Source organism: Perca fluviatilis, chromosome 7, assembly GCF_010015445.1.
Source record: "Perca fluviatilis chromosome 7, GENO_Pfluv_1.0, whole genome shotgun sequence".
NCBI classification, from domain to species: Eukaryota; Metazoa; Chordata; class Actinopteri; order Perciformes; family Percidae; genus Perca; species Perca fluviatilis.
This window is the reverse complement of record NC_053118.1, coordinates 18,901,697-18,914,563: the sequence shown is the minus strand read 5'-3', so window position 1 is coordinate 18,914,563 and position 12,867 is coordinate 18,901,697. Positions and strand designations below refer to the sequence as shown.

General features: G+C 41.9%; 1 protein-coding gene across 2 annotated transcripts in view; it reads left to right on the top strand.

Annotated features, from left to right (window-relative positions):
* aplp1 (amyloid beta (A4) precursor-like protein 1) overlaps positions 1-12,867 on the top strand; it is a 34,061-nt gene that overhangs the window by 17,604 nt on the left and 3,590 nt on the right. For both annotated transcript variants that reach the window (XM_039805435.1, XM_039805434.1), the window contains exons 2-16: positions 2,959-3,138; positions 4,166-4,295; positions 5,949-6,061; positions 6,556-6,749; positions 6,845-7,161; positions 8,387-8,514; positions 9,763-9,837; positions 9,958-10,116; positions 10,279-10,407; positions 10,665-10,764; positions 10,886-11,053; positions 11,182-11,202; positions 11,316-11,383; positions 11,536-11,601; positions 11,754-11,897. In XM_039805435.1, the coding sequence (XP_039661369.1) occupies positions 2,959-3,138; positions 4,166-4,295; positions 5,949-6,061; positions 6,556-6,749; positions 6,845-7,161; positions 8,387-8,514; positions 9,763-9,837; positions 9,958-10,116; positions 10,279-10,407; positions 10,665-10,764; positions 10,886-11,053; positions 11,182-11,202; positions 11,316-11,383; positions 11,536-11,601; positions 11,754-11,897 (1,992 nt within the window). The remainder of the gene's footprint in view (positions 1-2,958; positions 3,139-4,165; positions 4,296-5,948; positions 6,062-6,555; positions 6,750-6,844; positions 7,162-8,386; positions 8,515-9,762; positions 9,838-9,957; positions 10,117-10,278; positions 10,408-10,664; positions 10,765-10,885; positions 11,054-11,181; positions 11,203-11,315; positions 11,384-11,535; positions 11,602-11,753; positions 11,898-12,867) is intronic.

The window sequence follows — 12,867 nt, the reverse complement described above, 5'->3', positions numbered from 1 at the left end:
AATGAGAGAGCTGGACCAGGGGGGAGCTGCCAGGTTATCTTCTCAAATATCCGGAAGTATTTTTCTTCTCTTTTTTTCGTGGCACTGACCTTCCCTGAGTCAAAGAGATATATCTATTTAGACATTAGATCAGCAGTTTCAGCAGTGTTTTCTTGTGCTCATCCAACAATACTCTTAAACAATAAAAAGCTCAAATTCAGCACTGTCAATAACTAACTTATACCTAAAAAAAAAAAGTAATGCAGAATTTAATTTGTATATAAACCATGTAATCGTGAGCCAGGATGTGCAGGATTGCCTATAAGGAGGAAGTCAGGCAACATAGTTTATAAAGTGACAAAGTCCCTTAGGGAGGAGGTCAAGGTAGACGGATGGGTCAAAAAACTCACAGGACTCCCACCCAGAAGTATGCTGTTTGTGTCTGTGTGAAAGAAAAAGTCACCATTGACTTATTTTACCTTACTTTTGCTACGTAACTTATGTACTTAACTAACTTCATATATGTAAGTAATGTAACAAACAAACTTATTTTAACCATAACCACGATCTTTTCCTAAACTTAACCAAGTAGATTCGTAGCCTAAACAGGTTGAGCACTGCACAGGCGCAAAGATCGCTCATGCTGCTGAAAATTTGTAGGATAACACACATTAAATTTGATATAAATATCATATGAACTACAAATAAGAGTTTGTTTTCCAAACCAAATGTTTAGTTATTTTAGATTTTTAAATGTTTTCCATACCTTCTAAGCAGCCATTGTTTTCATTCATTTAACTGTGGGGTGATCGTTAACTTGAAACTTGCTTGAGATGGATAATCAATCACACTCAAGTTGCCAGCAAGTGCTGACAGCCAAAGCTTAAGGCCGACCACACACTGGCTGCATGGCGTGAGCGTGGCGTTTCTGTTGCGTGTCAGTTGCGTGGCGTTTTCTATGTCTTTGCACACCAGAAACGTGTCTGACGTGGCGCTGCTGCTGCTAGTCTTGTCTGTACACATGTATGTTTCCCATTGATAAACTGCACTCAAGCAGTAATATACTTCATGTTAAACATAAATATATACTGATTTGATTACAGCAAAGACAACGTCGGCAGTATTGACGGCAAAATAGGCTACAGAATATCTCGTTCTGTATTGACAGGTAAAAACTTTTGAGTTAAGCTTTTCTTTGAGAAAAGAACATAGAACGGTACTGAAGTCATTCTTAAAAAAGGAAGATGTGTTCGGAGTTTTGCCGACCGGATACAGCAAAAGTTTAATCTATGAACTAGCTCCGCTACCTTCTTCGTTGCTCTGCTTGGTTGTAGCGCTATCCTATTGCATGCAGTGGGAATTTGACAGACAACCCCTCGGATTGAGCCCTGCCAATGGTAAGTTCACAGACCCAACATCTTGATGCGGGTCTGGCTTGTCAGGCTACATTTGCTCATCATCCACTGGCAATTTATGTTCAAACAATATTAAAATGAATTGGAAAAAGCCTATAACGTAGGAAAATGCATTCATAAATCTAAAAAACTCTGCTATGCTTTGAGAAATGGTCAGCAGTAATGAAAAGTAGATCCGTAATTTGTAAGAAATCTGCTAGGACATGCAGAAACACAACCTCCTCTTAGCGTAATTATAATGCATAGACTGCTCAGGGCCTTTTATATTTATTGTACATTTACTCAAAGGGTTTTATATATTTATTTTATTCTGTATGAATTTTAATTAGGACTTCAAACACTTGAGCTCCGGTCGGCCAAAGCAGGGCTTCCCTTTGATCAGGCGTCACTCTCCCATATTTTATCTCCTCCATTTCTTCCCTTTGGGTAACTTCCTTCTAATTGGCTCAGCGTCGCTCGCCTTGTCTGTCATCAGTGTGTCTATCTCTCTGTCTGTCAGCGCAGATGAAAGGATATGCGCTTTACATAGGCTCCGGGGCGCGGGATGCCTTTTTGAGGAGTTGGGAGGTTGGACAGTAAACATTATTGCATGCTCTCTACCATGAATGTTACTGTCAAGTGATGCACTGAGAAACCCACATCTTTTACTTGCGCTAAGGGACCTCCAGCGGACTGTGCATGTGTTTGGTAAACAACTCATGTTTGCACCAGAGATGACTCAGACATCCAACATAATATACTTTTGGACTTTCTCATGATTTTTGAAGGCTTGCTGCCGTCCTTCTTTCTAAAAAAACAGTTTTGTCTGTTAGGTCAGATGAAGTCCTTGTTAGTGCTGTTTTCCTCCTCCTGCCTAACCCCTCCCCTCCTTTATTCCTCGGGGGGGGGGGGGGGCGGGGCCGGGGGGGGGGGGTGGGGGGGGGGGGGGCCCCCGGGCCAATGAGCTTGTATTAACACCTGACTCCCAACCCTAGCTGCTGTTTCTTCCCTCCCCCAGGCAGAGGCAACATATCCCACGATCAATAACAACATCCTATAAGGCCGCTGGAGAAGGGGAAGGGGAGGGGGGTTGGGGGGAATATTTTACATACTCTTGTATATTTTTGCTGTACACCTTCCTTTTCATCTACCATCCATTCCTTTTGTCAGCTGTCTCTGCTGTCAGCAAACAGTGAGCATATGCCACCAGTCAATAACTCAGGCCTTTTATTGGCTCTTCTTGTCATTCACTTCAGGGTTATTTCAACAGGGAGTCTTCTATGGATCTTTCCTGAATTTTTAGGTTTTCCAATATTCTGTTAAAGCTTGCAGTGTGCACTCAATTCTCCTGTGCATTAGCTTCTACTTCCTTCCTCTACATTCTCGCCTCTCTGTTTCGATCTTACACTCACTCAGTCTTGCACCCTGGTTTACACTTGGGGTCGAATGTTGGATAGTGCTGGAGTGCATTTAGGAATTATCTGTGGTCTACCCGCCCTGGATCAGCTTCAAACACAATATTATCTGCCATTGTGTTTGTATCGACTCCTCCTCACCTCCCTTGTCTCCCCCCCATGCTTTTTAGGCTCTAGCCATGACCGAGGTGAACGGGCCAGGCCTCCAGGTGGCAGAGCCGCAGATTGCCATGTTCTGTGGCCGTCAGCTGCTGCACATGAACCTACAGACTGGCCAGTGGGAGCCGGATCCTCAGGGCCGTCCGGGCTGCTTCAAAGAGCCTGGTGAAATCCTATCCTACTGTCAAGAGGTAGGGTCCTGAAACTTGCAAGGGAAATACCATAAACCTGAACAAGTGCAATGAACACCAGTCTGGATCAATGCTTTTAACAACAGCAGAATCATCCTTAATGGCAAAGAGCTGGTTTTGAAAGAATGTTGCATTAAATCAACACTGTAGAAGGCTTAGAAAAATCTAGTAAATTTGATTTTCTTATTTTCTAATTTGCTTTTTTTTTAACACCTGTCCTATAAATCTATATATTTAACCATATATAGTAAAGTGATGGTGGCCTGTTGGAATATTTCAATATTTCATTTGTAGCACCATCCACTTTTCCTCCTCTTGTTACCTGATATGTGTACTCTTTAACATCTACCTACTGTAAAGTAATCAATGGTACACATACTCTCCATACACTCCACATTTATTTGAAGTGCAACAGTAAGGCAACCAAGCGCCATCTGGAGGTCAGAGTAGACATAGCTGCTACAGAGAGCAGCAGCCACGAGCCTGAATGGACTGTAATGTGATTAGCAGACACATTATGCATCTGTGATGGCTTTTACACAAAAGCCTCCCTGTTTTCCTTGACATTTGTGATGAAAGCATTTTTAGTGTGCATTCAGACTCTGTGCCAGCTACATTTCTCTCACCACTAAACCTCACAAGTTTCAAATTATGGGCCTCAATTTTAAGTGTAAGTAGTCAGATGTGAAATTGGAAATATTAAAAAACAAAAATGTTATAAATAACTTCAGAATGCCATGTCCAATGTGGCTTCAGATGAAGGCCTTACACAGCTTTGTATAAGTATTTAGAGAATATGTTGCATGACTCTCCCTTGTTAGCGTTCTCCCCACTGACTGTGCTCTCCTTCCTCCTCTCCCCGGATCATGCTACTTTTATTCTCCCCCTCTCAACCAATTCCTGAACCTCTTCTCTAACCATTTTTTCCCCTGTCCACTGCTCCTCTTGTCTTAAAACCCTCTGTTCTGTCCATCCATCTATCTGTTTCTGTGTCTCTTGTCATCTCTGCATGTACCTGTATGTCCAGATGTACCCAGCACTTCCGATCTCCCATATAGAGGAGTCAAAAAGACCTGTCACCATCCCCGCCTGGTGTAAGAAAGGTTGGGGCCACTGCCAGACACACCCCTTCATAGTCCTGCCCTACCGCTGTCTAGGTAAGAACCACACACTGGACTGCCATTAGATAATTACACTAACAAGAATACACGAGTTTAGATTTCCTATTTTATATTTCTAGATTGACTGTGTGCTTGAGATCATACCACCTGTCTCAGTAATATTTTAAGCTTTTGGCCTTTATTTGATAGTAGACAGTGGAAACAGAAAGGTAACGTGGAAATAAAGACAGGGGGAAAACCAAATTCAAACCAGGATTATTGCAGTTATGCGTCTTTGACCACTAGACCAACAGGACACCCCTATGGAATAGCTGAATATTTTGGGAAACATGCATATTCGCTTTCTTGCAGAGGTAGATGAGAAGATTGACATCACTCTCACATCTGTCTGTTAAAAGTTGTGAAAAGAAATACTGGGAACCAAGCAATCGGCCTGTTCCGAACAGGCACGCGCTTCAAACGGGCACTGCACTAGTGAATACAGCCAGCAGCATCTTAGTATCAAGACTGGAAACAGCTTGCCTGGCTCCTCTTCAGCTCAGTAACTAAAATGTGTAAAAACTAATTTTTCCATTACAGTGTTTGTACGAATTTAACAAGTAATAACATGTAACATCTGGTTTGCTTAGTTATATCGATCTTCTGATTTAACTATTGATAAGAAAGCCAATGAGCATATTTCCCAAGTTGAGCTGCTCCTTCTCTGGGTTTATTGCACAGATAGAATAGGCCAGGCCACAATAGTATACATTTTATAGTAATCAACAACACATCCTTTTGAGATATAGGAGATTCCCTTAAACACTACACAGCCTATAGCATTGCGTTTTATTGGGACCTAAGATACAACAAAATACAGTATATTAAAGAAAATAAAGTGTGACATCATGAATCAAAGCAGAAAAATACATCAATTAGCTCATGCCCATGCAAATAGTGTATATGCTAACATGATAAGCATGCTTGCCAACGTCACAGCTTTCTAATTGGGTTACTATTAGAACTGTCGATAGGCGGTGATACAAAGCAGGATGTGCAGTTTTACAGTATTGCAGACAAGGCTGTCTGATATAAGCCACTAGGGGGGCAGATAGGCCTACAATGGATGAGAGAATGACTGAGTGAGTAATAAACAGTAAGTCACCCTGGATTCATGAAGCACTTTGATTCTTTCGAACAGCATTGTAGAACTGGCTCTAGCTTGTTTGATTTCTGCTGAACTGCCTGATGGGTCAAAACATTCCTTTATGCATGAGCCCTAAAGACCAGCGTGTAGTATTAGTGCTGTATGAAGAACAGCTTTTAATTGGATATAAACTATTAAACCTCTTGTTCATTTCTGTATGGTCTGTTGTATAAAACAAATAAGTCATCTGCATTTATGATCTCTATAATACATGTTTTATTATTCATTTTTAGCAAAGCACATTTTTACTTGATATCCTTGACTTGCTACCGTAGCTGCAGTTAGTCTGCTCAAAGTGCTTGTACGTTATACATATATGCCTTCTGTCTGTCCTAATTTATGCACTCTAGCTTATCTATTCTAGTCCACAATGTATCTACTTGTGTCATGTAATCTGTGTATCGCTCAGCTTGTGTTTATTCACGTATATACTCTTTTTACGCACTTAAAATACTCCCACTGCTTTAAATCATCTTATACTTTTTTCTTCAATTGTGCTGCAGAGGGCGAGTATGTGAGCGAGGCCCTGCTGGTGCCCGACCGATGCCGTTTCCTCCACCAGGAGCAGATGGATGCTTGTGAGAGTTACGTGTACTGGCACAACATTGCTAAGGAGGTGAGAAGGGCAGATCAACATCATGTTTCCAGTTGTAGAATGATGACCTGTGAGTAAGAAAAACAAAAGTTTTCAAGCCACGTTAAAGGATCAGGGTGATTCTTTCCACTGGGGGCATTTTCATGTACACAATGAACTTTCCAGTGCAGATTTAAAACTTCTTCTGTAGCCAGCCCGAACAGCAATAACAGAGTCAGACTAGACTAGACAAGTCTGCCCAGTGGTGTGTTGTGTATCACGTCATACTTTTTGACAGTACGCCTACATGAGTTTTTTTTAAAGATCATTCTGATGGTGGCAGAGTTCAACCTGTAATTCTCCCTCATTATCACCTCCTGTCAACTTTTTATATTCCCACAGGAGAAACTCAGAATTCTGTCTTGCTATATTTAGAATTTGCAGTATTTTATTCAACTTTAACATAGAAATATAAATTCCAAAACTCAATACACATTGTGTTTTCAACTTAGTGGAATTGATTGCCTCCCTCTCAGGAATGCACTGCAGACAATCTGGAGCTCCACAGCTACGGGATGCTGTTGCCGTGTGGAGACCATTTCCGCGGGGTCGAGTATGTGTGCTGCCCAGGCCGAGGCAGTTCAGGCGGTAAAGGAGAGACGGAGGAAAGAGAAGTCCCCGCTGGTCCGCAGACTCTCACATCCCAGACCAGTGAAAAACTCAACTCTGTGTAAGATGATTCAGCTTGACCACACGGAGATGTCCGAGGATGAGCGAGTGTGTGTTAATGTTCATCAGACTAATGACTGTTCCACTTCTCCACAGCACCAAAGTGACAGCCCCCACTCCGAGCCCCTCTCCTGACACAGATGTGGACGAGGCCGATATGGAAGAGGAGGATGATGAAGTGGTGGAAGAGGAGGGGGAGGAGGAAGAGGAAGAGGAGGAGGAGGAAGTTGATGAGGAGGAGGTAGAAGAAGAAGAAGAAGAGGAAGAGGAGGCCATACCTGTTAAAGATCCAGAGGAGTATGAATACCCCATTGACTCAGGCCCCTACCAGACATCAGACTATCTGGACTCTTTCTACTACAAGAAAAGCCATAAACCCACCACCTCTGCACCTCTGATGAAGGGAGACATCTGTGAGTGTCCCTAATTTATTCTGTTAAAGCGTTTGTAAAAAGTCTTGGCCTGCAGTGACTGTTTAGTAGCTGCGGCCAGCAATAGTCTCACTCCTGGGAGTGTTTAGTAATGGAAGGATAGCTCTGTTTTCGTCCAACACATATGGCCATACTCCCCGTATGCACGCATGCAAACAAGCCTCTCTGTCTAAATATATATATGGGAGCTGTACTTGCTGCTTAATTCTTTCCAGTTCAGCCTCTGGTGAGTTTATACTGACCACTGACCTCACGGCCTGTGTGCGTCATGTAGATCTGGTGCATATCACGCATTCACACCCACAACAACCTCCAGGCCTCAGCGGAGAGCTGCTGTGCACAGGAAATGGAGCAGTTGACCACTAAACACATGAACTTGACTAAGAACAAACTCAGGATGGTAAACCATGACAGTGCTCACTGTCTATGTGGGAAACAGTGTAAGCAATTACGTAAAAGAAAAGCCAGAGCCTGTTCTGTTGATACTTTGTCAGTCCGTCTTGGGTTGGGTGTGTTCTGATGCTGTCAGGTTTATTTTTGCTGAAAGTATTATTAAACCCTACCATACAAAAAGTACAAACCCTCATGCTACTCTCTCTTTTGTATACATGTAATACAGCAGATAATTGTTTTCTATCACTGTACATGAAAATGTCAACAGTATGTAAGTAATAGATGTAAAAATGTAATGCAACAGTACTGCTGCGTATATAATAAATAATATATTTCCATTAAAACAAGTGGAACTTATGTGCTGTAACTAATTCAGTTTACTTGAAGTCTCAACGCAAATTCCAATTTCTTCATCACAAACATATCATGGATTACGTTTAATAATCTTGTAAATTGCTTTCCAATATTGGGGATTAGTTGAATGCCAGAGAATCTATAGTAATGATTATTCTTGTGTGTTGCACAAAGCGATGCTTTCCCTGGTACTCTGCTGACGTTATAAAAAAGTAATTATCTTCAGTCAAAATTCTCTCCAGGACACAGCAGATGTAGTTGCACATTGTTGCTTGTTTAATTTTTCCCTTTCCTCAAATTATAGTGTAAAATTGCCCTCTCTCTCTCTCTTGCTACTTTCTCAGTGCACACCCTGTCACATTTTGACCAGGGCTGTTCTTTTAATTACAGGAGAATTGCTCTCTGGCTCTTGCGATCTGTGTGACAGTAATAACCTCTGTTTTCTGTCTCTCCCATCTAGTGACTACACCTCGGCCCACAGATGGCGTTGATGTTTATTTCGAGAAGCCAGTGGATGACACTGAGCATGCCAACTTCCTGCGTGCCAAAACAGACCTGGAAGAGCGCAGAATGAAGCGCATCAATGAGGTGACTTTCACAGAGCTAAGAACAGGCTAATAGTTTGTTGGCTGGCAGGTCGGACTGAGACTGGCTGTTCCATTGCTCTCATTTTCTAATCTTACTCTTAGAATGACTGGTCACCGACTTACACATGTTTTGTGTATTCAGGGAAGCAGATAAAGAATAATAGAAATGTCACATACAGCGCTAAGAAACAGAGCTGAGTGGTGCGGCCTAAAATTTATATTATCGACAGTGGACCGTATATATTACCATGTATAATGAATCCTCTCATAATTTCAATAGAATGTGATTTCAGTGCAGCATAAGACTCTTAGTAACCATTTATTGCCAGGAGTTAAAGTTTTTATCAATAAACCAATAATATACTTTGCAGTGGTCATAGAGGTAGAGCTTTCACAGCACATTATGTAAGTTAAGAGCGTATCACACTGCACATCTATGTTTGCGTGCATGTGTGTATCATACATGCACACAATCTCAAAACAGCAGCTGTACAACTTCAAGATTGTCTTTTTGATTTGTGGTTTTACCACAAATACCGTATTTTCCTCACTGCAGTCAAGCCATCTCGCTCAACAGTTTCGATAAGCACCACGTCTTTACAGATGCACAGATGTATTTACTGTTCTTTCATAACTGGCTTTCTATATAAAAAAGGACAACTTAGTAAGTCCGACAATGATATCTGCATCATAGTTTTTATTTTTATTTTTAACATTCATTGTAACCAGCAGTTGTTGTTGTGGTGATAGAGTTGATCAAAGGCGTTGTTGTTGTGGCAACTAATGCCCCACTTTTTTGAAAGAATAGTTCAAAATTTTTGGGAAATACCCTTATTTGTTTTCTGTGAAAAACTTAACTTGTTATTTTTACACTTCACATTTGCATGAGAGTGGTATCAATCTTCTCATCTCACTCGCAGCATGACAGCGAATAAGTGAATTTCCCAAATAGTTGAATTCTCCCTTTTAGCCAAGTTTTTAAAACCAAACCATGTCAAAAAATTTGAATGAAGTGACGTTTTTAACCGGTGCACCAGTTAACAGGCAGAGTTGCTTGTGTGCACTTTATGCGATGTGACAACTTACACACAGTCTATAGCAAAACAAACGGTAGAGCCAAAAATATATATCCTGTTGCGTGCCTCTGTCAGTGTGCTATTTGTACAGGTTATACCCCATTTCATACTATGATAGTGTATGTGATGCTTTTATAGCAATAAACTGGTGTCATGTCTTTATAATTCCTTAGATCATGAAGGAATGGGCAGAGGCAGACAACCAGTCAAAGAATCTGCCAAAGTCAGATCGACAGGCCCTGAATGAGGTAAGCAGACATTTGTCAACCTGCTGCATTGGGTTTATTCAATGGTTTATGTTATCCTGTGGCAGTGTAACACCAGCTTTACTCACCCTTGCATCTACTCCCTCATCTTTCCTCTATAAGCACTTCCAGTCTGTGCTGCAAACGCTGGAGGAACAGGTCGCTGGAGAGAGACAGAGGCTGGTGGAGACTCATCTTGCCAGAGTGGAGGCCATACTTAACAACAACCGCCGCCTGGCCCTGGAGAACTACCTCACTGCTGTACAGTCTGATCCCCCTCAGGTAAGTCCGTCATGGAGTGCTGAGGAGGGGAGAAAAACAGCACATATAGAAAGTAAAACCTGCCAACAATCACAAATCTGCTTTAGATTATTTCTCTGTGGTACCTTTTATCTTACTCTCTGGCATATCCTGACTCTGTCCTCCTTCAACTCTGTCTTCCAGCCAGAGCGCGTGCTGCAGGCTCTGAAGCGATACATGAACGCAGAGCAGAAGGACCGCAGACACACACTCAGGCATTACCAGCATATTGTGGCTGTCGACCCCCAGAAGGCTGAGCAGATGAAATTCCAGGTGTGTGTGTGTGTGTGTGTGTGTGTGTGTGTGTGTGTGTGTGTGTGTGTGTGTGTGTGTGTGTGTGCGCGTATGTGTGTGCGTATGTGTGTGTGTCTGAGAGTGTGTGAGGTATCTGCTTCCAAGAGGCTTTTTTATCCACACCCATGCTTTTGAGATGCAAGGCTGCTTTCTGCTGACCATGAAATGTACAGAACATCGTGTGCTGAAGAGCTCGTACGTGTTGCGGATAAGTTAATAAATAGTTTTTTTTGCAGGTGTACACACATCTCCATGTAATTGAAGAGAGGATGAACCAGAGTCTTGCGCTGCTGTACAAGGACCCTACCTTGGCTGAGGAGCTGCACAATGATATCCGTAAGCTTTAACTACCATTATCCATCATTATATCCTTTATTTTCAGTTTTCAAATCTGCAGACCCCTGTGTGTGAACGTGTTGATGACTTTGTTTTTTTTTTCTTTATGTGCCACCTGTAGAGGAGCTGGTCAAGGCAGAAAGAGGAGACATCAGTGAGCTCATGACCACCTCCTTCTCCGAGACCCGCACGACTGAGGAGCTTCTGCCGGCTGAGAGCGAGGAGGAAAAGGATGATGAAGAGGAAGAGGAGAGAGCCTTCCAGAACAGGCCTTATCCTCCGCGCATTGGTATATACATCCACATACTACCATACAAATTCAACATCCTTAAGTCCGTCCTAATTGTGTAAGTGAGGTGTAAAAACGCCAGGCTGCTGTTGTTTATAATGCTTTTTTCACTCTTTTTTTCTCTAAAGAACTGCAGTCTAATAAGAAAGGTGAGCTGGTATTTGGTGTCATTAAAAGCATGGCTTCCTTTCTGTTTACAATGATTGCAGTGTACTTACTTTTACTTTTGCTCACATCTACATGTTTTTGTCTCCATCCTTAGTGTCTGCAGTCGATGAATATGACTATACCACATCTGAGAGAGGCCCTACTTATGAATATGAGGAAAAGGTAATGACGATGATCATTTTGGCCATTCTGAAAGGCTGGTGATATTTCAAATAGACTCCATTTCAGTTTAATAAACACTATGCTTAGACCCAGAAATATGTGCTTTGTGTTTTGTATGTATTTGTATTCTTACACATTCCCTGTCCTCTTAGATCAACACCTCTGTGGAGCTCAAGCAGGTAGTCAACAAGCCTCCTGAGATCGAAAGAGACGAACTGGTAAGGGCTAGTATGAGAATCATTATGTTCCTGTGTTCAAAAACAAGTGAAGAAATTTGCATGAATTCAAATTAAAATGACTTCGTTCATATTGTCCCTACAGTACATGTTGCTTTTTTAATGTCTCACTGCACATTTCTCTCTTTTCACAGCAACCCGACGCCTTGGAGACGTTTAACCGTGGCGCCATTGTAGGGTTGCTCGTGGTGGCCGTGGCAATTGCCATGGTGATGGTAATCAGCTTGCTGCTGGTGCGCAGAAAGCCATATGGCACTATCAGTCATGGCATCGTAGAGGTACGATCCTAGATAGGCCTTTTTATTTAAGCCAAAAGCAGTCTTAACGATATAATATGTAATATGTTTGCATTAGAATGTCTAAAAATGGCTATACCTATACCTGTATTTACTTGTGTACATTATCCCAGATGTTTCCAACAATGTTCAAACCCAGAGAAATCTTTCATTTTAATCAGTGACACAGAATGTGTCATACAGTATAACCTGTGACCACTCTAGCTGCGCTAACTTCCGTCAAAACACAGGGAACGCCGGGAACACCAGATGATACATTTGGGAGTAATTGTAAATCATACAATGTCACGTATACTCAGTAACAGTAATCATTTGTTTCTGCCACACAGCAAGTTTTTTTTTTATTTATTGAAATGATATTTCAATATCAATCCCTAGTTCGATTGGGAGACCCCATAGTGGCAGAAAATTACATATTGTACGTTTAAAGGAATAGTTCGACATTTCGGAAAATATGCTTATTCGCTTTGGTTGCAAGAATCTTAATAAATACCACTGAGACAACTGCACGGTAAATATGAAGCTACAGCCAGCAGCCAGTTAGCATACAGTAGCATAGCATAAAGACTGGAAAGATTGCAAAACAGCTATCCTGGTTCTGGCCAAAGATATAAATACAAAAAGAATTACTCTTCCAGCACCAAGCACATAACCCCCCGTAAAACGGTGAATTGTCATTTTACACTTTAAAGGTCCATGGCATGAAAATTTTACTTTATGAGGTTTTTTAACATTAATATGCGTCCCCCTAGCCTTCCTATGGTCCCCCAGTGGCTAGAAATGGCGATAGGTGTAAACCGAGCCCTGGGTATCCTGCTCTGTCTTTGAGAAAATGAAAGCTCAGATGGGCTGATCTGGAATCTTGCTCCTTATGAGGTCATAAGGAGCAAGGTTACCTCCCCTTTCTCTGCTTTGCCCGCCCAGAGAATTTGGCCCACCCAATGAGAAAGAC